The sequence below is a fragment of the Canis aureus genome, chromosome 16, assembly GCF_053574225.1.
Source record: "Canis aureus isolate CA01 chromosome 16, VMU_Caureus_v.1.0, whole genome shotgun sequence".
NCBI lineage: Eukaryota > Metazoa > Chordata > Mammalia > Carnivora > Canidae > Canis > Canis aureus.
In genome coordinates this window covers 25,953,758-25,979,767 of record NC_135626.1, presented here as the reverse complement: position 1 = coordinate 25,979,767, position 26,010 = coordinate 25,953,758, and the positions used below count along the sequence as shown (strand labels likewise).

Sequence of the window (26,010 nt, the reverse complement as noted above, 5' to 3'; positions counted from 1 at the left end):
TATGGCCCTTCCCCAATATCCCCAGCCCATCTTTCCAGTCCCAACGTGCATGATGTGAAAAGCCCCGAGAAGGGTAGCATGGTCAAAGGCGGAGAGACAGGGGAGAGTGGCCAGTGCAGGGATTGGAGGCCATCTGGAGTGGTCAGGCTGGGGAGGGGGTGTGGACCCCTCTGACCACAGCCTGGGAGGGGCTTCTAGAAGGCTCAGTCTCCTGGCTCCCACACAGCTGACAGTGCCCTGAGGCTCCTTTCCCCATTATTTCCCCTTTCTTGGCAGGCCCAGAATCTGATCTTCAAATCCCACCAGGGCGAAGAAAGTTATAGAACAAAACAGCCTAACATTCAAGCCACAAGGCAAGCTCCACACTCTTGGTTTTTACAGTTCTCAACTTTGTCCATTCCCCATAATTACTTCGCACTGGAGATTTGGGAGGCTGCTCTCTCTTCCTGCTCATCAGTTGCTTTCTCACTGCTCTGAGGGACAATACAGATTTCCAGGGTGCCTCCAACTCACTGCATGGAGGCTTCCCTTCCTGCCTCCTCTGTAGTGGCACAGAAATGCCAGGCAGGGTCAGTGGTGGGGGCCACGGAGGAGGTGGCTGTACCTTGTGATTCTGGTAGGAGGTCACAGAGATGAAGGAAGTCTCTGGGAACACATGAGTGCAGAAGGCTGTGTTTTTGGAGCCGAAAGCATTGTTCTCATCAGCCTTCACGATGTGTAGCCGTGGCTGGTACTTGTGCATGGAGTTGAGGATGATCTGGAAGAGAAGGATCTCTTTCAGAGCTCCAGGTCCCCACCCTCTATGCCTGGTCTCAGTCAGCTGGCCTTGGGCTGGCTTTCACTCTCCTAAAAGCCCAGGCTCCAGGGCCTGACTTCTGGGACAGGCCAGAAAGGTGCTAATGCTCCCAAGTGAAGAAGCAGGCTCTTGGGCCCCAGCTCAGACCCGATGATCACCACTCAGCCTCTCTGCTCCAGACCTAATGCCCGGCCCCAAGACCTTCCCGATGGCATAAGTTGTTTCACGGCAGTAATGGAGAACTGAATGGTTTAAAAGCCCAAGTGACCTCAGCTCAGTGTAGCAGGTGGAATTCCAAACTGTAGGCAAAAGTCCAGAGGAGGTCACGGACCTGCTGTATGATCTCAGACAAATCACTGGACTTCTCTGAGCTTCCGTTTTCATATTTGTAAAATGTCATCCCAATATATAACTTATCTCCCTCAGGTTTCCTACTCCAGCTGCCTCTTTTCCCTGCTCCTCCCACTCCTCTCTCTGCACTGCCTGCCCTGTGACCTGCCTTTCCTAGAGATACCTGCCAGGGTACGCAGAATGGGGGAGGAGCTGAGGAAAGTATCCCACTTGGGCTTTTTTCATCTGCCTCAACATTTGCAGAGGCCTGCTGCAGGGGTTCTGGGGAGACCTAGATGCACCAGACTGAGCTGCCCTCAGACCTGCTAGATGCAGCTCACAGCCTGGAGCCTCCATCATGGGCTAGAGTTCCAGGTGCCAAGGTAGGAGAGAGCAAAGTTCTAGGAATAATGCCAGAGAAGGCCAGAGGCCCCACACACCCATGAATCCTTGAGGATGGCTGGGCCTGGGGAGGCACCCCACCAGGCAAGAAGAGCCCAGGAGGCCTGGCCTCGGAGGAGCCCCTGGAATAACACACAGTAGTTGCTGCTGCAAACCTGCTTCATTCGGCTGTGCCCCACGGTAGCGGCTGCATCATGTGCCATTAAAATGTATTTTTTATCGTTGACATTTGCCAGACGCCCTCCCCATTGGAGGCAGGACCAGGAATTTGGGGCATTTTATCAGCACCGCTGTTTTTGTTAACCCTTTGGCTCCTATCCTGGCGGGGCAAGGCTGGCCCTCCAGCCCCACTACTCTCTGAGCTCCTGTCTCTCCTCCCTTTCCTTCTAGGAGTGCCCCTTCCTGGCTAGTCCTGCTAGTTCCCACCCTTCCCAGTTCCCAGGGCCAGGTTTGGTGCAAGATGAAACCCCTGAGCGATCAGAGGGCCAGAAGAAGGGACAGGACCAGGCCCTTCCACGGCAAGCAAAGGCAGAAGCCTTAGTCTGGGAAGGCCCCATGTCTGGCATGCCCTCAGGACAGAGACAGCCCAGAGTGCAGACTCAGCTACAGAGTAGGTGCATCAGGATCTGGGCTGTGGCCTCTGACCTTCCCTGGGCTCCTTGGTTTGGCTGGGTGATTCTATCCAGCAGGAGCTAGCTTCTCTGCCTCCTACAACTGGCCGTGCCCCCTTCAATCCCCAGTGACAAACCTCTGGACCCTCTCAGGGCAGGTACCCCAACCCCATGCCAGGTCCTGCAGCTGGGGACCCACTGCTCAACTGGGAGCCTGCCAGGTAAAAAAACTCAGAGTGGACACACAAGTTCGGCCTTGGGAGGCCTCAATGAACATCCATTTCCAGGAGGCTAGGGAGAGGGATGGGTCTTGGGAAACGCCTCCCAGTCCCTTTAGGTTACTCTGTCCCCCCTACACTGTCCCCCAGCTGCAGGACCTAGGTTCCCAGAAGACCTGAAAACTAAACACCTGGGAGGTGGCCTAGATGTCTCCAAAAGTCCCCAGAGTCTCACCTCTGGGCCTTTTCACATGCAGTTCCTTCTGCTTGATCTTCCTTTCCCATTCCCTCTCACCTTCTGGGGTTATCATCTCAAGGCCCAACTCTTCCATGAAGCCTTCCCAGATCACTAAGTCCTGTTCTGAACTCCTGATTCTGAAACTTCTTCCCCATGCATTGTCTACTAGGTGATTGGCTGCTTCCTACTGGCTTCCTGTTCTTCTTGTCCCTTCAATTAAATTATAAGCTCCTCAAGAGAAAGGGCAATATCTTTCACTCCTTCAGTACCTCTGGCTTCCTTTATCCCAAGACAGGAGCTAGTAGGTGCAAGGCAGGACTACAAGAGTGGGAAGACCTGGGCCATGACCACAAACCCTCTGTCCCTGACTCTCCTACCTTCCTTCACTCAATAGAGACAAGGTGACCTCTAAGGCATTTTTTAGGTCAAAAATAGAGTTTTATTTTTATTTTTTTAAAAATAGAGTTTAAACTTGAGCACAGACCACCTCTCTGTGAGCACTCATATGTTGCAGCTCTGGAGTGGCTGGACTAGCTCCTGCTCATGCCAGCTCTCCTAGGGCCGGGGGGAGCACAGACAGTGGACTGCAGGGCCTCGGGCAGATCCAGGCCCCCGCACAGTGAGGCTGAGCTGTCCCTTAAGGACACCTTCAGACAAGTGATGGCATCCACCCCACTCCTCTGCCACCTGAGGAGTCCTGGGCTGTTATCAGTCTGGCCAGAGCCCTGAGTATCATCAGCTCCCCTGCTCCTCACTGACACTCAACCTCCAGGTCTGGTCAGTGACCAAGTCCCGTGACTTCATCCTCAAGATAAAAAAGCCTCTCTATTCCCACTATGCAGCCCTGATTCAGCCCCCCAGTCATCTCTCTCTGGGTTTAGGACCACCTCCCTCCTGTCTCTATCTACCTCCTCTCCATTGTCACCTCCTACACATCAGATCAGGTCACTCTCTTGCTTAGAACCTTCCAGTTCATCCAGGAAGACTGATCACTGCTTGAGAGCAGGGCCTTTTGTAGTTCCTCCTCTTGCCTCCCCATTCCTGCCAGCATTTAAAGCTCACTAAATGTCTTATATTAATAATGCCACCTTTGATGGTTCCCTCTTGCCCCCTGGGCTAAAGGCCAAACTCCTTAGCCTATCAGACAAGGTTCTCCATTGACTGAAGTGGTGAGATTGCCAAACACACCTTCCAGGGGAGGGAACCAGACTGCCTGGCAGGAAAAAACGGAAAGAAAAAAAGTGCCAGACCTACAAGGGCAGGATGGAGCCACTGGGGGAGTGCAATCTCAGACACGGAGGAGTTAGGAAGGATCCAGAAGCAAGCTTCTATGGGTCTCTGCTCACCAGCTGCAAGTCTTAAGCAAGCTCCTTCTCTCCATGCATTGGGGTCCCTATCTGTTAAGTGAAGCCTTCGATTAAGAAGTGGTCCCAAACACCTCTCCTAACTCAGACAGCCTGGAACCTGGACAGGTGTCTGGAAGAAAGTCTCACTCATTGAACCAGTGCAAATTGAAACTGGTGCCTCAGCCCCAACAGCCCAGGAGAATGTGAAACCAACTCTGTGACTCACACCTGGCTTTACTCGGAAGTTCCTCCGGCGCCACATTAATCTCTTTTGCCAGAATCTTACATTTATATTTGTGGCAGAGGATGTTGGGCCAAATGGACCAGCCACGTCAACAAACCCCACTACATGACTGGTCCCATCATTGTTTTACAGAAATGGGATTCATTATGTTCTGGCTACAATTCAGAAGCCTGTTCTATTTTAACAACTGTGATAGCGCCAAACATCCATCTCCTCGAGAGATCACCATAGCGTGCTTGGTCAATGAGGTCCAGATTTATCTGTATTAGAATCACAGAACATTAGGACATGGAGAGGCAGACCTTAGAAATCATTCTAGTCCAACCTCTTAATTTACAGATGAAGAACAGGAGGCTTATAGTGGGAACGTGACTTGCCCAGGAACACATAGCTGGTTGGAGACAGAATCCTGAGAAGATTCCAGATGGCCCTGGAGAGAGCACACACTGCTCTCAACAACATGCTCAGAAATTAATGATAAAGTGTCAACCAAACACTGTAAGAGTCAAGGATTCACCAGGCTCTAATGTCCATCACAGAACACAGTGTATCTGGATGCTAGCCACACAAGTGTGGCCAATGTCCATTTTGTCATATATCAAAACCAGATTTTTCCCTTGTCTCATAATTTTACTTTCTAAGACTACCTTCATCATCCTTCTCCAGTCCTGCAAAGAGGTAAGGACAGACACAGGATCCACAGTTTACACAAAAAAGAAGAAAAAATTGAGAACCAGAAAGGTAAGCGATTGGCTGAAAGAATATCCAAACTAGAACTGAGTTGGGCAGCCCATTAGCCAACCCGCACGGCCTTGGCCAGATATGCCTAAGGCCTCACTTCCAGGGCAGCAACCAGGGCCCAGAAACCTTTCTGCCTCCTCTCACAGACACTGCATTGTTTACGGAGCATAGCCTATGTGCCAGGTCCTGTGCTGAGGAGCCTACACACATCAAATGATTACTCTTTACAGCAACCCTATAAAGTAGGCGTTATTATGAGACGCATCAAACACCTATGAGGGACTGTGGCTCAGGGAAGTGAAGGCATTTGCCCAACCTCAGACAGCCAGTGGAAGGCGGGGCTAGAATTGGTACTAATTTCTGAGCCTGAGCTCATACATGTACCTGGCTGGGGAGCACCAGACATGATCTGGAGTTGGAGGGACATCGGCAAGGGTTCGGCACATTGTCAGGGCACAGCATATGCCCTGAGAAAAAGAGGAGAAAAGAGGGAGAGAGATCAGTAGCTCTGGGTACCCCCTGACAAGTTGACAGAATAAGCTTTGGAGGGACGTCAGCCCCTGGCGGAGGACATGCCTTCTCTGTTTAAATACCACCCTCTTCAGTGGGTTCTCTCATTCACTTACTGCTTACCAGCATCCACCGTGCCAGACACAGTGCCAGGCACCAGGACACAATGGGGATTTAAAACCTTGGGGTTTCCTATCAAGTGAGTAAGTCATTCAGGAATCCAAAACTCAAGCAAAAGTAAGTAGTGAGAAAATGTACTGGAACGAAGACTGCATTTGTCATAGTAACGAACAAGATGAAATACCTAACAGAAAATGTGTGGGTCCTTCTGAAGAACACTTGGATACACTTTGGAAAGACAAAAAGCAGACTTCAACAAAGAGAAAGGCATTCCTATCAATCTTCCCTAAGGAAATTTATAATTTCAAGCGATTGTAGTAAAAATACAAATCAGTTTCTTTTTCAATACTATAAGCTGATTCTAAAGCCCATATGAAAAAATAGATAAGCCTCGCCAAGAAAACTCTGCAAAAGAAGAGCGATGGGGGACCAGCCCTGCCAGACACGAAAACCTATCGTGAAGTTTCAACAGTTAAGGCCCTGGCACATGAACAGACACAAATTCACATGAGGATTTAGTGCAGAGAAATAAGGCATCCTAAGCCAGGAGGAAAGAGAATCGGTCAATGATTGGTGTCAGGACAACTGGATAGCTCTTTAGGAAAAAAAAAAAAAAAAAAAAAGTTGGATTCACACCTCATATTGAATGCCAGAATAAATTCCAAAAGGATCAATGGTTTAAATGTAAAAATAAATCCATAAAATACTAGAAGAAAACATAAGAAATCTTCCTTATAAGTAAAGAAGGGTAAGGACATTCAATTGCTCAAAATCCAGGCAAATGACAAATAGGGAAAACATACGAGCAACTCCTATCACATACAGAGGCTAAATCTTCCTAATGTATACAAGCTCCTAGAATTGATAAGTGTTCAAAAATCTGAGAGAAAAATGAGCAATTGATAAGGACAGCAGTTCACAGAAGGGGAAAAAGATGCTAACTTCACTTATTATAAAGGAAATACAAATTGAAACTACCACCGGTATCTACAGTTTGCCGATCAGCCGGGCAGAAGTCCACAAGGTCTCTCCCACCTGTTGGTGAGGCTACAGTAGCTGTGGTGGGAATACACATCAGTACACTCCAAGGGAAGGCGAAACCACAAGCCATAATGCCAAATATCCCTTTGAGCAAGCAACTCGTCACGATCACGTCAAAGATCTTTGACACAGGCGTAAAATGATATAACACACAAGTGTAGCTGAAAGAGCAAACATTGGCCTCTTAATTTCTCCAATAAGGATGAGCTACATAATTTATGGAACAATTGCATGATGAAATTCTATGTGGCCATAAGACAAGGAATTAGAGGAAGCTCTACAGGAATGGGATGATCTCCATTTTATACTGTTGACAAAGAAAGCTGCAAAAAGCATTTATTGTACGCTATCTTTTGTGTATAAGAGAAAGGATCTGAGATTCTGTACTCTGCTCGTCTATGCAAAAAGAAATGCCAAAATGAAAGTAGTAACAGTCGTTTCTGGTGGCAGGGATTAGAAGAAACTGGTGGATAGGGAACCAGAGGAGAAAAATGGTTCATTACACACATTTTAATTTATTCCTTGATTTATTTTTAAATCATGTGACTGTATTTCTTATTCAAAACCAAATTTTATTAATAAGGATAAAATTCTAGGAGCTCTGAGTGATGCAGTCAGTTAAGCATCCGATTCTTGGTTTCAGCTCAGGTTGTGATCTTAGGGTGCTGGGATCAAGCCCCAGGTCGGGCTCTGCACTCAGAGGGGAGTCTGCCTAGGATTCTCTCTCCCTCTTCCTCTGCCCCTCCCCTCTAAAATAAATGAACAAATCGTTAAAAAAATAAAATTCTAACTGTGGTATGTCCTAGGACAGAAAGGTGATCTGAGAGCATGTAAGGGGGACCCTGAACTGTTGCCCCAAAGAAGTGACATTTGAGCTTGGACCCCAAGGCTCAGGGGTAACTAACTAGGTGAAGAGTATGTGGTCCCAGGAGGAAGTGGCACACTGAGGGGACTGTGCCACTTGGTGACCAAAGAGCTGTGGCCCACGCACCCAGCCTGGAGCTAAGTCAGCCTCTGGAACAGTTACTCACTATGTCGGAAATCATAATCTGGTCTTCCACCCCAGCAATCTGGGAGCCCTGGGACACAAGAGGTGGTGAAGGCCATCTCTCTGCTCACAAGAACACACGCACAGACACAGAGACACACCCCACTGCAGCCATCTGCTCCCTGCCTCCAGATGAGGAGAAAAGACCCAGCCATCTCCCTGTCCTGCTGGAGGCAGCAGGCCCTACCTACTCAATCTCCTGAAGCAGCTTCTCTTACCATGTCACCATTCCTGGGCCCAGGACCCTGCCAGGAGTGGGAGGGGGTGCAAGTAGGAGGCAAGAGGTGGGCAGGTTCTGTGGGCAGCAGAATAGGAGTGGAGCTGAACTGGGGCCCTGGTCTGAGGGGTCCCTGTTCCCTATACGGGGGACCGACTACCAAGCCCAAGCCCTCGCCCGGACCCTGGACCCTTCTCCCCAGGGGAAGGCTGCAAATGAAAGGCAACAGCTAAAACCCCCAAGATACTATGAGACCAAAGGGAAAAGACCAAAGGTCATTTGCCTGAGAAAGTTCCTCGAGGTCTGGGAGATTTTAGGGAAAACTGAAACTGTGGAGGTGAACAGTGCAGGAGGGGCTTGTTTGGGGCAGACTCATATTAGGAGCTGGCTCTTTCCCAGGCTCCTGCCCTGAGAAGCTGGGCAGGGTGATGAGGAGCTCAGCACTTCCCTCAGTGCAGGCCAACGAGCAGAAAGCCATGGTCCACATGGCTTATCTAGGAACATCCAGTTCATGCTCCACAGCCCTTGCCTGTATGGCCAAAAGCTGCTCCCTCTCCAGTGATGTTCCACATAGTTGAAGATGTGACAGCTCAAGCCCTGTGTACAGAAGGACAGGTGGAGAAGCCAAAAGAATTCTGTACTGGACACAGGTGTATGTCCAAGAGGGCTCTTTTCCTCCCAGCCCCTGAGACAATCACCTTGTCTCTGAGTCCTGCCACCATTCACGGTGTGCTATAACCAATAAGCTGCTCATGTTGGGTGGATGCAGCGATAGAGGAAAAGAAAGATGCTCTGCATCCCAACCCTCTAGACAGCAAGCTGGATTACTAGGAGGAATATCCCTATTGCCAAGGAGACATGAGCTCCAGGCAGGATGGCAAGTGGAGCCAGGGGCACCACAACATCACAAGCCTCTCAGGCAGCCCCACTGGCTCAGACTCAAGACTATATGCAGGATTACTGCCAACCCCTACAGACTCCAGTAGAGCCACAGAGGCAAGCCAGGCTGCAAAAATCTGTTGGGCTACCAAGCCCAGGTCTCTCTCCCACTTCTTGAAAAAGGCCAGGTTTTCAACCACCTGAGTCCCACCCCTGCCACTTTCTGCCAAGGTCAGGGTTGGGGGCGGTAGGAGAGTCCTCTGAGGCAACCCTGCAGCTGGGAATCATGACAGCAAGCTATGCATCCAAACTTCTCACCAGAACTTTGATCCTTAGGTAATTTTGGCCACTCACTCAAGGATCCAGCTCTGGCCAAGCTCTCTGCTCACCCCAGTGGTCTGTCCCATGGGGTCCATGTGTGCCGCTGTGGGCAGAGGTGCCTGCCAACTAGGTTCCTGAAATCCCACCATAAAGACCCTTGCTAACCTTTCCACGTTAATGCCATGGCCTGGGCAAGCAGAGGAGGCCAGGTAGGAGCCAACTGGGAGCAAAGTCTCCACCAGGAGAGTGCCCGGTAAGAGGCCCTTCTGTCCCTCCATGAAAAGGCCCTGAGCTCTGGAAGAAGGGCTTGGCCAACCCTTCCCATTAGATTGGTGGCTTGTCTCCACCCCCAGGGAAAGGTTAGGGCTGCACCTTTCTGCCACACACCCGATAGCACCTGCCTGTCTTGCAGGGCAAAACCTGTGCTCCTTGCAAAATGGAAAAGGAGGGAGTTAATTATGTTAATTAAGCTTTCTCCTAGTTGCTTGGTTATAGATTACTAACTCGGAATAGAACCAAACGGACTCTGAGGAAATGAGAACTAAGAGTTGCTTGTCTTATATGCCAATCAATCAGAAATGACCATTGCTAGCATTTTCCATGAGGAACTATGATTCACAGAATTCTGATCTGCACACAGCACCCCAGAAATAGATTTCAGGTATAAAAGAGGCACGTACCTGCACACTCCCCACCCTTGTTTCCCCTACCACCATCTGCACCCTGAGTGTTACGTGTACAGCCTGGGCAACTGCATCCAGCAGGCTCTATGGCACCCGTGCTCCACCACACCCCACCCTATCCTTTCAGAGTAATGGTGGGTAGTGGAGACAGGCAGGGCCTGTGCCCTGGCGGATAATACCAGGTCCCCAGGCTTCAGTTTGCCACACACTTGAGCTAAAAATTTCCACATAAAATGCTTTTTGTGGGCCTGCCAGAGCCAGATGGGGAAAGAATGAGGCTCAGCAGCCTGGATGGGGCGTCAGCAACAGCATCCCTGGGGCTTCAGAGTCTCTCCTGTAAGAGCCAGGTCCCAGGCATGGCCAGGAAGGAACTGCCACAGGAGCCAGAGCGAGGCCTTCCCTTCCAGAGGGCAGGGACTGCCAGGCCGGGCAGACGGCACAGGCCAGAGAAAGGCTTCAGAAGTCATCAGTGACTCTTTCCCAAGAAAGTTAGCTTGTCTTAGGCTCCAGTAAGGCCAAATTTGGGGAAACTGAAGCTGAGAGATTTGATCCATCATCATCATCCTTGTCATAGCTGCCATTTATTTAGAGCCTCTCATGGGCATAGTACTTCATGCATATTCTCTTAGTTAATTCTTGCAACCATGAAAGTTTTCTAGATGAGGAAACTAAGGCTCATAGAGGCCAAGAAATTTTCCCAAAGTGGGGGATCCCTGGGTGGCTCAGGGGTTCCCCAGTTTAGCGCCTGCGTTTGGCCCAGGGCGCGATCCTGGAGTCCCGGGATCGAGTCCCACATCGGGCTCCTGGCATGGAGCCTGCTTCTCCCTCTGCCTGTGTCTCTGCCTCTCTCTCTCTCTCTCTCTATCATAAATAAATAAGTCTTTAAAAAAAGAAGAAAGAAAGAAAGAAAGAAAGAAAGAAAGAAAGAAAGAAAGAAAGAAAGAAATTTGCCCAAAGTTACCCAGCCAGCAAGTGTGAGGAGAAGGATGTACAGCTGTGGGACTCAGACCCCCTGCTCCTTCCAGTCCAGCCCGGCAAGTGCCAAAGCCTGGAGCTGGATCCCCAGAGTGGATTCTCCATATCTCCACCCCGACCCAGCACCCACCCCCAATCCCCCACCCTGCGCCCAGCGATGCACCAGGACTGGCTCTCAAGGTCAGGCAGGCTCTCTCTTACATGGCCAAAGGGGTCCAGGTGGTTGTTTGTGAGCTTCAGCTTCTGGAAGGAGACCAGCTGCCGCATCCAGTGGGCCCCAGTGGCAGGAGAATCGGGGTGGACATAGAGCCGTCCTGGCATGGCAGGCTCAGCCTTCCCCGCCACCATCCTGCCAACAGAGCAAACAGAACCATGGCGGTTGATTACTCTGGGTTCTGGAAAAGCCCCAGATTCCCTGTCCCCTCTGAGAGCAAATCCCCATAAACCTGAAGGAAAAAAATCACTGCTCATCCTATACTCTCAATTTAGGACTTTGTGAGTAGGCATGAGGGTCAGAGGAGAGAGTGCTGAGGAGCAGCAGCAATTCCGAACCTCTTTTGTCTCTCAGAATGATCAAGCAATCCAAAGAGAGAAGAAATAGACACATGGCCCTGGGCAGGACCTGGCCCCTGAATCCTGCCTCCTGAGACCAGTCCCTGCTGATCCTACCACTCACCCACTGTGGAGCCCACATCCTGACTAGCGGCTAATTTGTTCAGCCCCTCTCTCTCCTTGGGTGCTGTCTGGGGCTCTGGGGACAGCCAGGGTACTAAGGGGATGGCCTTAGGAAAAGTAGCCCCATATTTATTTACCCTGCCCTAGTTTTGCCCTACAACCCATTTGTTTTCCCCAGCCCCTTGCCAAAGGGTCCCATCATCCAACCAGCACACAGCTGCCCCTCACTCTGGATCAACAGCTGAAAAGGAGGGCTCACAGCCAGACAATGAAGATAAGGAAAAGCAGCAAAGAGACCAGGCACCTATATAATAACCATCCATATCATAGTCCCCCAAGGAAATGGCTCCCATCCCCGTCCCCAGTGCAGCACGACCAGAGCCTAGAACCATCCAGTGTTGGTGACTGTCACACCACGCATAGTCTCCAATCCTGCCTGTCCACAGCTGCAGGGAGAGAACAGACCCTTGAAAGCCACAACCCCTCAAACCCTGCAGCTCGTTTCCAGTCCTGGCCCCACCTGCAGCAGATGTGCAGACATTTGCCCACGTGGCCCTCAGCCCCTGCAGGCTCGGTTCCCAAGCCTGGGGTCTGTGCGATCATTTGAACTAACTGGTGGATTCCTGGACCAAACATCAGGTGGGGAATGTGTGTGGTGACGACAGACAGTTGAGAGAAGACAGGGGATGTGAGGGTCCCAGGTTCTTACCATTTGTTGTCACAGAACTTGTAGCGGTGGTCATCTGCAGGGACGATGTCAATCAGCAGGATGTACTTGGTCTTGGGGTTCATGCCTGTGACTTTTACCTTGTAGCTGGGGAACATCCTCCTGAGGGAAGCCAAGGTGTGAGGCAGAGGCACAGACAAAGAACCAGGAGAGATGGCACACAGGGGTGAGGGGACAGAGGCCTTAAGAGACACTGGCCTCGGGGCACCTGGGTGGCTCAGTCAGTTAAGTGTCTGCCTCCAGCTCAGGGCATGATCCCAGGGTCCTGGGATCCAGCCCCTGCATCAGGCTCCCTGCTCAGAGGAGAGTCGGCTTCGCCCTCTGCCTCTTCTGTCCCTTCTGCTTGTGCTCTCTGGCTCTCTCTCTCTCTGTCAAATAATAAATAAAAATCTTTAGAGAGAGAGACTGGCCCCGATCAGAACTGTGTGAGCTGGGTAAGGCACTCCCCTCTGGTAGGGCCTCAGTCTCCCCCTACACAAGGGAAGGGCCGCACCAGCTGTATAGCTGTGTACCCAGGAGCTGTGTCTAGGAAGAGGGCTTACATGACTTCTGCAATGCAATTCCCTCTCCCCTATTATCCTTTAATATTTAGGCCTACTGGCTATGAGTAGCTAAAGCATAGAAACCCCCAGGGTCATGAGAGAGGATTTCAACACCAACCTGACTGCTGAATTTCCCTCCTGTCCTTTGCCCGTCCCTACACAACTAAAGTTCTGGGGTGCCATTACAGGAATCAGAGCAAAAGACCTCGCAATCCCTATCAGCAGCTTCTGTAATCAATGGGGTGTCTCCTCTGGGCCTTGTCTTTGTGGAAGACCTCAGGCCTCAAACCAACACACAGGAAAACAGGGGAGTGTGGCTGGGTCTCTGGATTCTTTTGGTGTGTTTAGCAAGAGTATTTAACTGTGCGAAGACCTCACCTGGGCCCATGCACAGTAACTGGGGTACCACGGGAAGTCAGCTCAGGAGCCTCACGGAGAAAAGCACAGATTCTAGAACTACGGTGCCATGGGCCACTGACAAGTTGTGAGGCGTTGGGCAACTTGTATGGATCTCTTTGTGTGTGCCTTGGTTTTCATATCTTTAAAATGGGGATATTACTACCTATCTCATATAGGTTGGTGTGTAAGATTAACAGAGTCCATTTGTGACTCTTACCACTGGCCCCCACTGCACTCCTTCCTCTGTGAACCAGTGGATGACCTTCCTCTGTGAAAATTGACTTATCGAAAAGCAGGAAGTTATCCAGTTTCCACAGACCATGCTAAGACTGTCCAGGACCTGAAGCTCAGTGAATGTTCTAGAGAAGGGCTTCCCCAGCACCCACAGCTGTATAATAGCATGTACATCTCCCTGCAGGGGCACAGCCCTGCCCCCCTGGTCACCAGGTCCCTGACACTGGACTTCCCCAGAGGGCAGACAGAAGTTCCTCACAATTCTCCTCAGACACCTTCCTAAGGAGGAACCTCAAGAGAAGCTGTCCTGGACATCTCAAATGACTGAAGCTCCCCATTTTGTCAACAGGGGTACTAGTTACCCAGACAGGAAGGGCTTCCAGAAGGGAGGCCTCAATAGGCCTCCACAAGCCAGCCGACCCTGCAGCAAGCCCAGGCCAGGACTCTGAGGTGAGGGATTCAGTTCTCTCCCTGGCCCAGCCCCAGTCTGGTCACCCTCTCTCTTGTGGGAGGAAAGGCCCAGGAGAGCACTGCAGTGGGCCAGGGATGTGGGAGGTGTGCAGCCGTGTGTATGCACAAGCCCGTGTCCTTGAGTACACAGTGGAGTGCGCATGTGTGCATGTGTGCGTGCCTGGAGGGAGGAGGGAAGTTCTAGCTGCAAGTCTAGGGACTTATAAACCGTGTGGAAGAATTTGTCTCAGATGTCAATTGAAAGCATTTTCAAATGTCCACCCCACCCCCTCTTCAGGAATGGGGGAAGTGAGAGGGCTCAGGAACCCAATCCTGCCTCCTGCTCACCAGCCCCTGCCCGGCCTGGGGGCACGGCTGGAGCCTGCACCACCTTCTCTCCTGGCCCAGCCTCTCCCCTGATAGGCCTAAAGCTGGAGCCAGGGAAGGCCACAGCTGCCTCACCTCCCCTCCTCCCTGGGGGAAGGCCCAGAATCCTGTCCCCCCCCCCCCCAGGCCACCATTTTGTAACTGCTACAGAAACTGCCACAAAATGGGGTGGCCCTGGCTGTGTTTGGCTGACCTGGCACCAGTGCCCTGCACTTAGCCTGTTTCTCCTGTAATAACTCCAGGTGGCAATAGCAGAGGGCGGGCGTGGCTGCCCCCCAGGCCAGGATCTACAAAGAGGGTCCAGGAGAAAGTGGCTCCTTGCCACTGGAATAGTCCTCATAACCTAGGCTGGAGGATGGAGGACCTTCACCTTCTCCTACTCCCTACTCCACTTCATCTCTGCAGCTCAGGGGGCCAGGCTGGTATTTAGAAGGCCCATAAGCAGCCTGTGTTCAGCTCCCCAAGGCAGGGAACTGGTGTCCTGTGGTTTGGCTTCTCCTAGAAGCTGACTATGGACCAGATTCCTGACTGAAAGCCCCCAGAGGGAGGTTTTGCCAAGAGCTGAGGAAGGGAAGGAAGGCGTCTCCTGGCCTCTGCCTCCCCTGCCCACCAAGTCCCCTCTTCCTAGAGCAGCAGCCCTTAGAAGCAGGGAGGGGGATGGGATATCTGGTCTGAAAGCAGGAGTTCCGGAGTTCCGAAGTCCACTGCTCCAGGCTGAAGACTCCTGCTGAGCAAGCCCCACTGCCTTCCCAGGAACAGGTATCTCCCTCTCCACTAGGGCCCAGTTTGGTGGCTGCTTCTGAGAACAGCCAGACAACAGCCTTGGCCCTGGGCACTATCATTTCCCCATCGCCTGGGGCTCCAGCGGAAGGAAGGGCACACCCGTGTGGGCGAAAGGCTGGGTGTGCAGGGGAAGCACACGGTCCACCCAGCCGGTCCTAAACCTCCTGCTGCGGGCTGAAGGCATCTGCCCTGGGTGCCAGGGGTGGCTAGCAGTGGAGCCCAGGGACCCAGCAAGGGAGCGTGCACCAGGTGGGCAGGACTCTCGCCACAGACGCGAAGCTGGGTGCAGGAGCTGTGACATCCTCGGGCTCCCCCTACACTGTGAAGGCCCACTCTACGGAAACAGATGAAAGGATGGGGTGCGAGGACATAAATGCCCCCTGAAGCCTCCGTCTGCGGGGGCAATGAACGCCTCCCTGGGTCGGGGCGGGAGGGCCAGGAAGACGGGATGACTGAGCCGCCGGCGCCCCCTCTGCCCCGCCGCCAGCGCTCGCCTGCCCCCCGTCCCCCACACCCGAAGGCCCCCGAGTCCCGCGCCCTCAAGCCCCCTCCCCCACCGCGCCTGCGCCCCGCGAGCCTCGGGTCTGCGCCCCGGGCGCCCCCTCGGGGCTCGGGCCCCGCGGCACGGAGGCGCTCCCGGCACACGCGGAAACGGCCTCGCCGGGGAATAAACAAGCCGCCCGCCCCGCCGCCCGGCAGGAGATGAAAGCCGGGGTTTCTCCTCTGATCATGAAACAGGCTCTGAAAGGGTGCGGGCTGGAGCCTTTATCTGCTTCATACTCGGAAATGGTTTTAGAATGAACTGCTAAGATAAGCTTCCTTGGACGTTTCTCGGCGGCGTGGGAGGCTTGCGGGGCGCGGGGCAAGGGATTCGGGGCCTTGGGATTTGGCAACAACCCCTTAAATGCTCGCTCGCTGCTGAGAGGGGACGTGCGAGTTCAGCTGGGCGAGGGAGCCACAGGGGCTCCCGGCTCCCCCGCCAAATGTGGCCGTAGCCAAATTCCTGGCCTTGACCTACAAGCCCCCAACCCATCCAGAAGGGGGGGGGGGGCGGTTGCGGAGAGTAAGTCGGACCTAGCGGACCAGCCAGATTCTCTCCACCTAGCCAGGCCCCCAAGCCAAGCCCGACGGCAGCCGGACTTTCTCTGGGGGCCAAGAAGCCCAGGAGCAGCTAATGTGCCTTCTCTTAAACGAAGCCACAAAACCAAACCGAAGGGGTGAGAAGTCTGGAGAGGGGCGCTTCCAGGGAGGCGGGGAGTGGTGGTGGTGGGGGAAGGCACACAAGACGATTCTGTTCTTTTTCCTTATCTGGTGGTGCTTTGATTGGGGGTATTCGTTTTGTAAAAGTCTATAGAGCTGGACAGTTAAGATATGTTCATTTTTATGCAGAAATGTTCCACTTCAATAAAATGGACATTGAAAATTAGCCCTGTGTATATATCATGCACACACATACATGATGTATACACCAGCGGTAGAGCCCAGAGCCTGAAAGGAATGGTTTGCAGGCAAAGGATGGGGGTCCGCAGAAAACTCCACCCTTCTTTCTATCCCTAGTGTCTGGGAATCTTGAGATTTCTGAGCATGTTGGGAAGAGTCTAGGGCCCATCAACCAAGGCTCAGTTTGCTGGAGGAGGGGGCGCTGTGTCGTTGGTGTTGTCTAGAGACCTGAGACCAAACCTTCTAGGGCCAAATGATTTCTGAGAGCAACGGCAAAACTTCAAAATATATTCCCACTTTACACACACACACACACACACACACACACACACAGTTTTCTAATTCACTCAAAGCATTTTTAAGAAATATTTTCCCTGAGGTGGGGGGGCAGGAGTGAGAGTGTGTGGAATGGATGCTGTTTTGGAAGATCACTTGCTTCTCAGATTTTTTTTTTTAAAGACACTTCCTTCTGATAGACTTTTGCTTTCAGAAAATACTTTAGAAAGAGATCAAAGGACTCTCTCCCCAATCCACTTTCCCAGTGTCTTCAACCCTTACTTGTCTTATCACCCACGCCACTGGGCTCTGACGCTCTGTATACAGAGCGAGGGCAATTGGCTTTGAAGCCCGGGATTAAGCTGGGCCAAATCCTTGCCTCAGAATAACAAACAATACAGGTTCAACAGGAGTTCTCATCGGTAGTTCATTTTTCAAACGCAAATTCACTGTCACTAACACAAGCAACATTGAACTCAACAGGCTATGAAGGCTGATAGTGGAGATTTATCTGGTGGCAAAGCCATGACCTAGGAGTAGAGCAGTCAAACGGTTAGGAAATTTTCATTTTTGGGAGGTTTATATTTAAATTTTTGTGGAGCTCACTTTTATCTATGTTTGGGAGCAAATGCAGTTTCTCACATGTATCAGGCTTGGCGGGGATATGAAAGAGGTAGAGAGGGGAGGGGTCCGCTCTGTGGAGTAAAGGGCTGAAAACTTGTGCATGCAGGAGACTGAGAGGGGCAGAAACTGGCTGGGAAAATTCTGGCCCATTTTACACCTGACATCAGGAGTTACTGAGGGTTCGGAAATTGATGTCTCCTGATGTGATTGGCCTTTTCTTCCCTAAATCAAGTGGTTTGAGAATCCAAAGCCCCTATCCGATGAAGGGGACTATTTTCCTTTGGGCTTCAGATCTCTGAGGGCTTAAGGCAAGAGGCTTATGACCCAAAGATACATTAGTATGAGAACATTCCAGTTCCCCTTCTCCAGGGCCTGCCTCTCCCTCACCCTACGGCAATGACCATGCCCTGACCAGCCAGGGTCCCTAGGGCAGTGCAACATTGAATGGCCTTGAAAATAAGCAAGGAGGGGAATTTCTCAAAGTTGGGTTTCATTCTGGGGGTGGATCATCATCTGCTTGGCTTGTGTAGACTGGCACCTGCCCAATCTTGCTTCTATCTCTAAGAGCCAAGTGTCTTCCCTTCTCTGGGGTCAGGTTATGTTCTCATGGTTCCCCTCCAGCTCAAGCAGTCTAGGAATTTGTGATTCAAGGTTCAGGAGAAGGGTCCAGGCCATCTGCTGAGACACGCAGGTGTTCCAGGAAGGGTGCCGATAGAGACACAAATAAGAGAACTGGGAATCCACAGGATGTGGAAGAGCCATGAGCCCAGCACAGCACCCCTGAGGCTGCCCATGCAAAGGAGGCAGTGAAGGGGGAGGGTTCCGTGGGGGGGTCAGAGCCACCAATGTGGTCTCTGAGGTCAGCAAGCAGCTAGGCAGGAGGGAAGAAGGCCTGTGAGGACCACGGGGAGGAGCGATGAGGCTAATGACTTTCTTAAGGACTAGACCTGGTGCAAGAATCACTGTCTGCCAGAGAAATGAAAGAGTGTGAGGAAACCATAATTGGTCAACTTCATCGCAGCCATTTAAAAATTATTATCCTCATTCCCTGAGGCCCATCTCTAAGCTTCCACTAGGATCAGGCACAAACATCTGCCTGAAGCTAGTCACCTCTGGAAGTGTGTGTGTGTGTGTGTGTGTGTGTGTCTGTGTTGGGGAAAGAGAAGGAAGAGGACCCAATCAGATGCAGGAAACCCCACTGAGGAGAATCAAAAATACCTTTTGTTTTAAATGGCAGAGGCCGGGGGAGCCCCAAGAACACGATGGCCATTTATTTTCAAAAGACAAGGTTATTTCTGCTGCCTTAAAGGGGAAATTCTGGATCTTTCTCTTTCTTCTTTCCTTCCCTCCACCTCAACAGTCACAAGAAATAAATTCCCCCTCTTCACACCTATAATCCACTCAACAATTTACCATACATAGCTCATGTGACCCCAGGTATGAGTCTCACAGTAACCAAGAAACGAAGGATGGCAGGTAAGTCTACAGTCACCAGCTGTTTTACCCAACACTACCAAGCCACAGGAAGTTTAGAGACTTGTCCAAGTGCACTCAGGTAGGAGGAGGCAAGGCTTGTGACACCTGGCTCCCCACTGTCCTCAAGAGGACTATTCCAAGTGGCATCCTCTACCAGGTTGCCCTAGTGCAACCTCTTTCCCCATCTCCCAAATGCAGCAAATTCAGGCACTAATATTCCCCTGCTTGTTCTCCTGATAGAGGCTCCAGGTAGCTTTGCCATCTGCCTGGGTAGCGTGGCCAAGCACCCAGACCTTTACCCCCAACAAAACAAAGAAAACCTTACAAGGCCTGCCGGAGAGCAGACTAGAGGAGCCACACTACACACTGCAAACTACCAGCTTTTTGTTTCTTTAGAACAGCACACCGTTCTTTGAGCAGTTCAGCACGACTTCTTTAAAAAGTAGAAGAAAAATGCTGAGTGGATACCAGGCATTTCTCTAATTTCAATTAATTTTAGCTAGCATTTATGGCAGGCTTACATGTGCCAGGAGCCTTGCTAGGTGCTTTGCATATAATTGTATGTATTATTTTGCAGAGGGGGACGAGGAGAGGGCAGAGATCCAAGCACCTTGCTGGATGGAAGCCGCTGAGTGGAGCTGGAAGCCGCTGAGGTCTGACTCCTCATCCTTGGCCCTTGATGCTTCACCTTGGAAAACCCTATTTACTCCTTGGAAAACCCTATTATGGGCCCACAGCCAGGCCAGGGGACAATTTCACACCTCCTTGTCCCCCAGGGACCAAAATCAAATGTGAGTAAGTGGGGGGGGGCGGTTCCTACACCTGAACTTTCCAGCGTCTCTGCCCACAGCAGTTCCCCTCCACTGAATAATGCTGGTCTGGTCCTTCCTGCCCCACCCGAGACTCCTGGCCCCCCATCGAATCTCTCTGGTCTTGCCCCCTCTGCATCTCTCTCCTCTCACACCCTCATCCAGGCTCTCTCCCACAGACACCAGTGCATTTTAAAGATGTTTCCACTTTATAAATCATCATGTCTGGCAGTCACCAGAGAGCTGCTCCCTAAACAACACACACAGGGCCCAGCGGTGCCCTCTCCTTGGCTGAGGGGGCAAAGAGGAGCAGTGGCCCTGGGATGAGAGATCTGGGGTTCATGCTGCCCCAGAAAAGTTATGGAAATAGGGAAACTTGGTCAAGTCCCCTTCCTCCATCTATTGAGGGCCCATCTCCGGATCCCTAGTCAATGCAATCCTGAGAAACTGGGCAGGTTCCCAAAAGAAAGAGGACAAAGCAGCCCCCCAGGAGGCTGATAGTGCTGGAACTGGGACCTCTTAGGATGTGGGGATCCTTATTTGCATTTTATTTGCATAGTGCTGCCCTCCCATCCTTCCATCCCCCCTCGGCTTCCTAGAGGAGGATCCCCTTGGGGAAGTTCTGCTTCAGCCCAGTTGCCAAACGTGTAGGGGCTAAGGCTTGAGCAGCCAAGGGGATGCCTGTGGCTCCCTTGGCTGAAGCCGGAGAGGACTGTTAAGGAAGCTCCTGAGGATCCCCATCGCTCCCACCAGTCATCTTCCATCCCCCAAGTAAATGTCCCAGCGCTGACCTGCCCGCCTTGGTGATGATCATCTCGGTGCCCGCCTCGTGAAACTTCTTCCAGAGCTCCTTCTCATGCAGGCCCACCTTGATGTTCTCGATGGTCTAGGGATGAGAGGGAAAGGGGACTTACGTCCACCTGGGCCACAGCTCTACGCGGGGCCTCAGGACAAGAGCACAGAACTATATATACACAGTACTGCCAGCCCAGGACCCCATGCCTGAAGGTTTCGTTTCATAAAATTACACCATACCCCTGACGAATTTTTCAAAATTTAATCAGGAGCCGAAACCCTCTCCTTCGGAGCTGCACCTATCTATGGTGGTCCGCAGAGGACACATACTGACTTGCCAGGGTAGATGACACACGACACAAATATCAACACTCCACGTGCGGGAGGTAGCCTTGCGGACAGACACACAGACCCAGGAAGGACACGCATCCCCGCGGCCAGACCCACGCAGGCCGAGGGCCCGCACAGACGGATTCGGTTCGTTGGGACCGTCAGGTTATCCCCGTGACCCTCTCCGCCCCGGCCCCGCGGCGGCCCCGCTCGCACTGGCTGGGATCCGTCCTTGCCCCCTCCCCACCCCGTGCCAGGCTCTCGCCCCTGCCCTCTCGGCGTAGTCGGAGCTGGACACTCGGCCGGGACTCGCCCCGCGGCCACCAGCGTCCCCACCCCCGCCGGTCCCCGAGTAGCCCCAAGGGGCGAAGCAGAAGAGGGACGGAAGGCGGAGAGCGGGAGCCCCGTCCCCGCGGAGCAGAACGCTCGGCCCGGGACGCAGCCAGATCCCGGGGCGGCGAGCCTTGCTCTCGTCGGGGAGGCCTGGCAGACTCGGGCGGCCCTGCAGACAGACCGACGACGCCCGACCTCTGCCCGACGGCCAGGGGTCCCTACCTGCTCTGCGGCGGCGGCGGCGGCGGCGGCTGCGGCGGCGTCGGCGCCCGGGCCCGGGGGGCTGCCGAGCGCGGCTCCGCTGAGGCCCGGCGCAGCCAGCGCGGGCTCGGGGGCGTTGGCGGCGTTGGAAGCGCTGGCCTCGCCGAGCGCGGAGCCCGGGGCCCGGAAGGCCTCCTCGCTCTCCGACAGGCCCTTATCCTGCAGCATCTCCTGCGGGCACAGCACACACCGCGTCACATGTCCGGGTCCACGCTCGCCAGAGGCCCCGCAGCCCGCTCCAGTGCAGCCGGGGGACTTGGGGTCCGGCGGAAGGCAGCCCTGGCGCACGTGGACACCGCCCCCTTCTGAGCTGGGGGAGGGAGAAAATACTGAGGGTAGGACCGTGGCCTCCTCCTTCTGGGTTCTGGACCTGGGAGGGTCTGAGCGCGGTTCAAGGTCTGCCTGCCCCTGGGTGTGGGGCTGTGTGATGAGCAGGTCTGGGGGAAGGACCGCCCTCTCGGCATTGCCCCAGCTGCACCCCCAATCCCTCCCTCTTGCTGGGCTCCAGTGGAGCCTGAGGCCCCCCGTCTCTTTTTGCTGTTCCACTCTCAGGCCAGGGCAGCCAGGACACTTCCAGGGTGGGCACCAGAAGACCAGGCCAAGAGGGTGGTCCTGGGCTTCTGGGGTTCCACACCTGCAGAAGGGTCCCAGGGCGGGGCAGTCCCTCAGGCTCCTGCTCCCCCATCTGCTTTAGAGCAGATGCTTTATTTTATTTATTTATTTATTTATTTATTTAGAGCAGATGCTTTAGAAAGCCTTCCTGAACCAAAGGCTTTCACTCCTGTACATTCCCACTCTCACACACAGTCACCCCATGGGTCCCTCACACAGGCACATGCATCCTCACACCCAGACACAAGCACCCACACAGAACCATCTAGTCACCCAAACAGCCACACTCTCCTAGGGCAGCTCTGATTCAGACCCTGAACTGGGCCAGGGACCCCCAGCCTCGTCCACACATTCACACTCTTGGGCTCATGCAGTCACACTTTAGCTCCAAAGGGCTCTGCTTTGGGGCAAAGGACTGAGGGCCTCCCCAGCCAGTTCACAGGCACAACCTAGTCCTGCTTCCAGGCATAGCCATCCTTCCCCAAGAATCTAGAACCAGCCTGCCCAGTGCCTGTTGCCTTCTAGAAGTTGGTCCTGGGATATCAGGATGAGTCCAGGCTGCAGGACCTGCCTTGCCTGCCCCCATCATGGATGCAACCCTGCATTATCTCTACTCTTTTCCACCTCTTTGCTCTTCTCCCTTCTTTTGGAGCTGGTGGGTGTTTCTAAGCGCCTAGCTGCCTTTCTTGCGGAGGAATGTTCTGCCTTCTCCTGTCTTCTTCCTGTTGTCTCCTGGGTCTCCCTGAGCATCCCAAGGCTCAGGCCTCTGACCATCCTGCCCACTGGCCTCCCCATCCCAGGTCCTAGACGCTGGCTTTCAGGGCCTCGCAAAGTAAACAAGCCAAGTGCAACCGAGGGAGATAAAAAGGGGCCTGGGCCAGTTGAGGCTGGGAAAAGCCTATAAAGATAAAGCTGACAGCCCTCCCAGTCCTCCGGCCACAGGCAGCAGGAAACAAGTTTTGCCGGCAGGGCCAGCGCCAATACCCCTTGGGCCACCTGCGGGGGGAGGGGGGTCCCAGCCAAGCCTAGGAAACCCGGAGCCCCCCCGGGGCAAGGGGAAACTGCTCCATGAGGGGAGTTGCACACTCTGGCCCAACAAGCTGATTCCAATTGTATCTGGGGCCAGCGGGATAAGCGCCTGTGATCGACTGGTCCCAGGTGCGGCGGACCTGGGACCAGTCCCAGGGGCCAGGGGGACGCGCCGCCTGGCTCAATGCTGCCTTGGCCACTGGGTCCTCTACGGGGCACTTGCCACACCAGGAGCCTGCAGGGCCGCCCTCTGGCTCACGCCCGGCGCGCTCGGTCCGGTGCACGGAGCTTGTCCCGGGCCGGCATCCACTGACGCCGGTCCCTCGGCTCTGAGCCGGGGCGAGGGCAGCGTGGTGCCCTCCCTCGCTTCTTCCTTTTCTCTCCGCCACGGAGAGACGTCTTGACATCGCGACCGCTGCCCTCGCCCTCGCCCTCGCCGTCGCTGGAGCTCCCCGCTAATTTCCTTTTCGTCCCTCTCCGCCGGCCCAGAGTGGCTGTCCCCACGCTTCCGCTCGGACCCGGAGCCCGGCGCGAACTGCGCAGCCGGATTCCGCACCGGCCCGAGCCCGCGGCCCGCGCGGCCCGCAGCCTCCGCGCTCGCCCCTCGCGGACCCCTGGGCGGACACGGCCCGCCGGCTCGGCGCCCTTTCGCTCGGTCCGTCGCTTTCAGCCAACTCGTTTACTAAGAAGAGCATTTTACTTTTCACTCTAGATTACTGGTGATATTTTTCTTGCACTGCGGGAATTAACATTTTGTATTATTTAAAATATTTTAATTATGTCTCTTCTCAGAGCAGTATTCTGGTCAGTTCAATGACATTGAGAATATCCTAGCACATAAACGATTAGTACTTTTAATTTTTAATACTGTAAAATTAAAGTACTGGTTTGATCTGTTAATTCATCATTATTAAATATGTCGTTGCTTTCCTGTCACCGCTCCATCATTCTCGGGCCTCCTGGCACCTTAGTGATATCTAAGGTGTTACTAATATCCAGGTAATTATTAGATCTAGTATTCGAATGGGTCACGTTAATCTATTGTTATTTTCATTTTTATTGGGAACCCCTAAAATGCTTCCGTTGCTGGCTCCTCGGTCAGTTTATTTTGTCACAGTTTCAATAAATTGTTATTTACCATAACTTGTCGTATTATTGTTTTCAAAATTGATGTTAATTTTCTTCACATCCTTATAATACTTGTTATTTTATCATTATTTGTTTTGTTAGAATTGTTCACATATTCCAGGTATTCTTCATCACATCGTTACAATATCTTGTTACTTTGTCATTATTTGTAATGTTACGATCTTAATTCCCCGGCTATTTTTCATCACATCATTATTCCTTGTTACTTTGTCATAATTTGTAATATTGCTGTAGTTCGCAATAGTCTGATTATTTTTCATCCCATTGGTAGGATACTTCTATTACTCTACTATTATTTATCATGTTGTTGAGACTATTAATACCTTGGTAATAAATTGTCATATTATTCCAGCAATTCTTGTTGCTGTCTTTGTTTATATTAGTATTGCTCTAAAGATTTTGGTTAATATTTATTTTAATAATTCACTATTGTATCAATAATAAATTATATGATAGTATTCCATCGATACTACTAATATTAGTGTTTCCCTTAATAGTATTTTAAACTGTTCACCTTTTTCCTATAGTTTTGTCTTTGTTACTATTTCCTATACTATTGCTATTTATTTTAATACAATGGTTCTTATCAAATTATTCCTGTATTTGGAGTTACTTTGTCTATAATCCTTTTAAATTTGGAATTACAATTTTCACTTTGTTCTGAAAGGGACTACTATTCTTGTTTTAAAGTGTGAGTACTGTTAGTTTTGCCGCTTAGCCCTGTTTCTTTGGCAATTGCTCATATTCTGATAATTCTCGATCATCGATAATTATTTATATATGATGCTCCTTGCTTTAATTTTGACGAGCCTGCTGCATCCAAGGCCCTGAAGTCCAGCATTCCGACCACACACTTCTACAACGATATCGCCCGGGCCCTCTTCTTGGCCTTTCTTATTCTGCAAACACCAGTTTCAAGACCACCGCTCCGCTCGTCTCTCGGCTGAACCTTGTTCCTTTGGCGCTGGCGCTGTCGTTGCTTTGCCCTTGGGTCGCTAGACCCAATTCATCCCGTTACTCGGAGGCGAGGAGGGCTCGCGCCCCAAATCGCTGGGAGTCGGGCCGAGGCGGCAGCCTGATCTGCAGCGCATCGCGCCATCCTCCTGCAGCCTTGCCGGTCCCTGAGGTTCTTCCCCGGGTCTCGTTACTCGCCTCTTTTTAGTTCATCCTCCTCTGCCCGCAGCCTCACGCTGGGCTCAGGGTGGTCCCCGCCCCGCACGCCAGGCTCACCCCAGCCCCGCAGGAACCCACACTCACCCTAACTGCGCTGCTGCATGCGGAGGCGCCTGCGGCCCGAGGTCCACTGCAGGCTCGGGTCCGAGGGGCACGGGACGGTGGGGGCACCGACTCGGGGCCACTGGGTCAGTGTCCCGCTACCCGCCGCGCCCTCGGGGCCGGACACATCCCGGCTCTGGAGCGGGCCCTTGATCTCCGACGCTGCACTTTGGGGCCTCAGCTCCCTCCTCCCCCTCCCTCCCTCCGGGGCCGCCACCCCCCTGCGCTGACGTCGCCGCTGTCAATCAGTCTGCGCCCGCCGCCCCCCGGGGAGGGGGGCTCCAGGGTCCCCTGGCTCCGCGGCCCCAGGACCCCGAGCCCCCGAGAGGGCCTCGCGATCGCCCACCGCGCGCCTAGGTGCCCTCCCTGCGGCCCTTGGGCCCCGCCGGCGCGGCCGGGGCCGGGAGCCCCGCATGGTTTAGATTAGAGGGGCGGGAAGAGACCGAGAGAGCGGCCGGGCAGGGCGGCACGGCTTGCTCCAGACTCGACAACCGAGACGGCGCGGCACCCCCGAGCTGCGGTGCGCGCGGCGGGGCCTGGTCGGGCCGGGGCCCCACTTGCAGTACTTGCAGACAGCCGCCCTCCGCGGAGCCCCGGCCGCGGACTCGGCGCCCGCGCACACCTCCGCCCGGGACCCGCTCCCAGCCGTGCACGCGGCGGCTCGGCAAGCCCGCGGCCCCGGGG

General features: G+C 53.1%; 1 protein-coding gene across 3 annotated transcripts in view; it reads right to left on the bottom strand.

Moving 5' to 3' along the window:
- Positions 1-25,509, bottom strand: part of TBX4 (T-box transcription factor 4) — a 34,597-nt gene extending 9,088 nt beyond the window's left edge. For 2 of the 3 annotated variants that reach the window (XM_077852374.1, XM_077852376.1), the window contains exons 1-6: positions 25,309-25,509; positions 21,223-21,432; positions 20,334-20,428; positions 12,105-12,224; positions 10,922-11,069; positions 605-757 (exon numbers count right to left, since the gene is read on the bottom strand). In XM_077852374.1, the coding sequence (XP_077708500.1) occupies positions 605-757; positions 10,922-11,069; positions 12,105-12,224; positions 20,334-20,428; positions 21,223-21,429 (723 nt within the window). In that variant the 5' untranslated portion in view covers positions 21,430-21,432; positions 25,309-25,509. Of the gene's footprint in view, positions 1-604; positions 758-10,921; positions 11,070-12,104; positions 12,225-20,333; positions 20,429-21,222; positions 21,631-25,308 lie in introns of those variants that run through there. The other variant, XM_077852375.1, reaches the window with a different exon arrangement.
- Between the last annotated feature and the right edge of the window lie 501 nt (positions 25,510-26,010).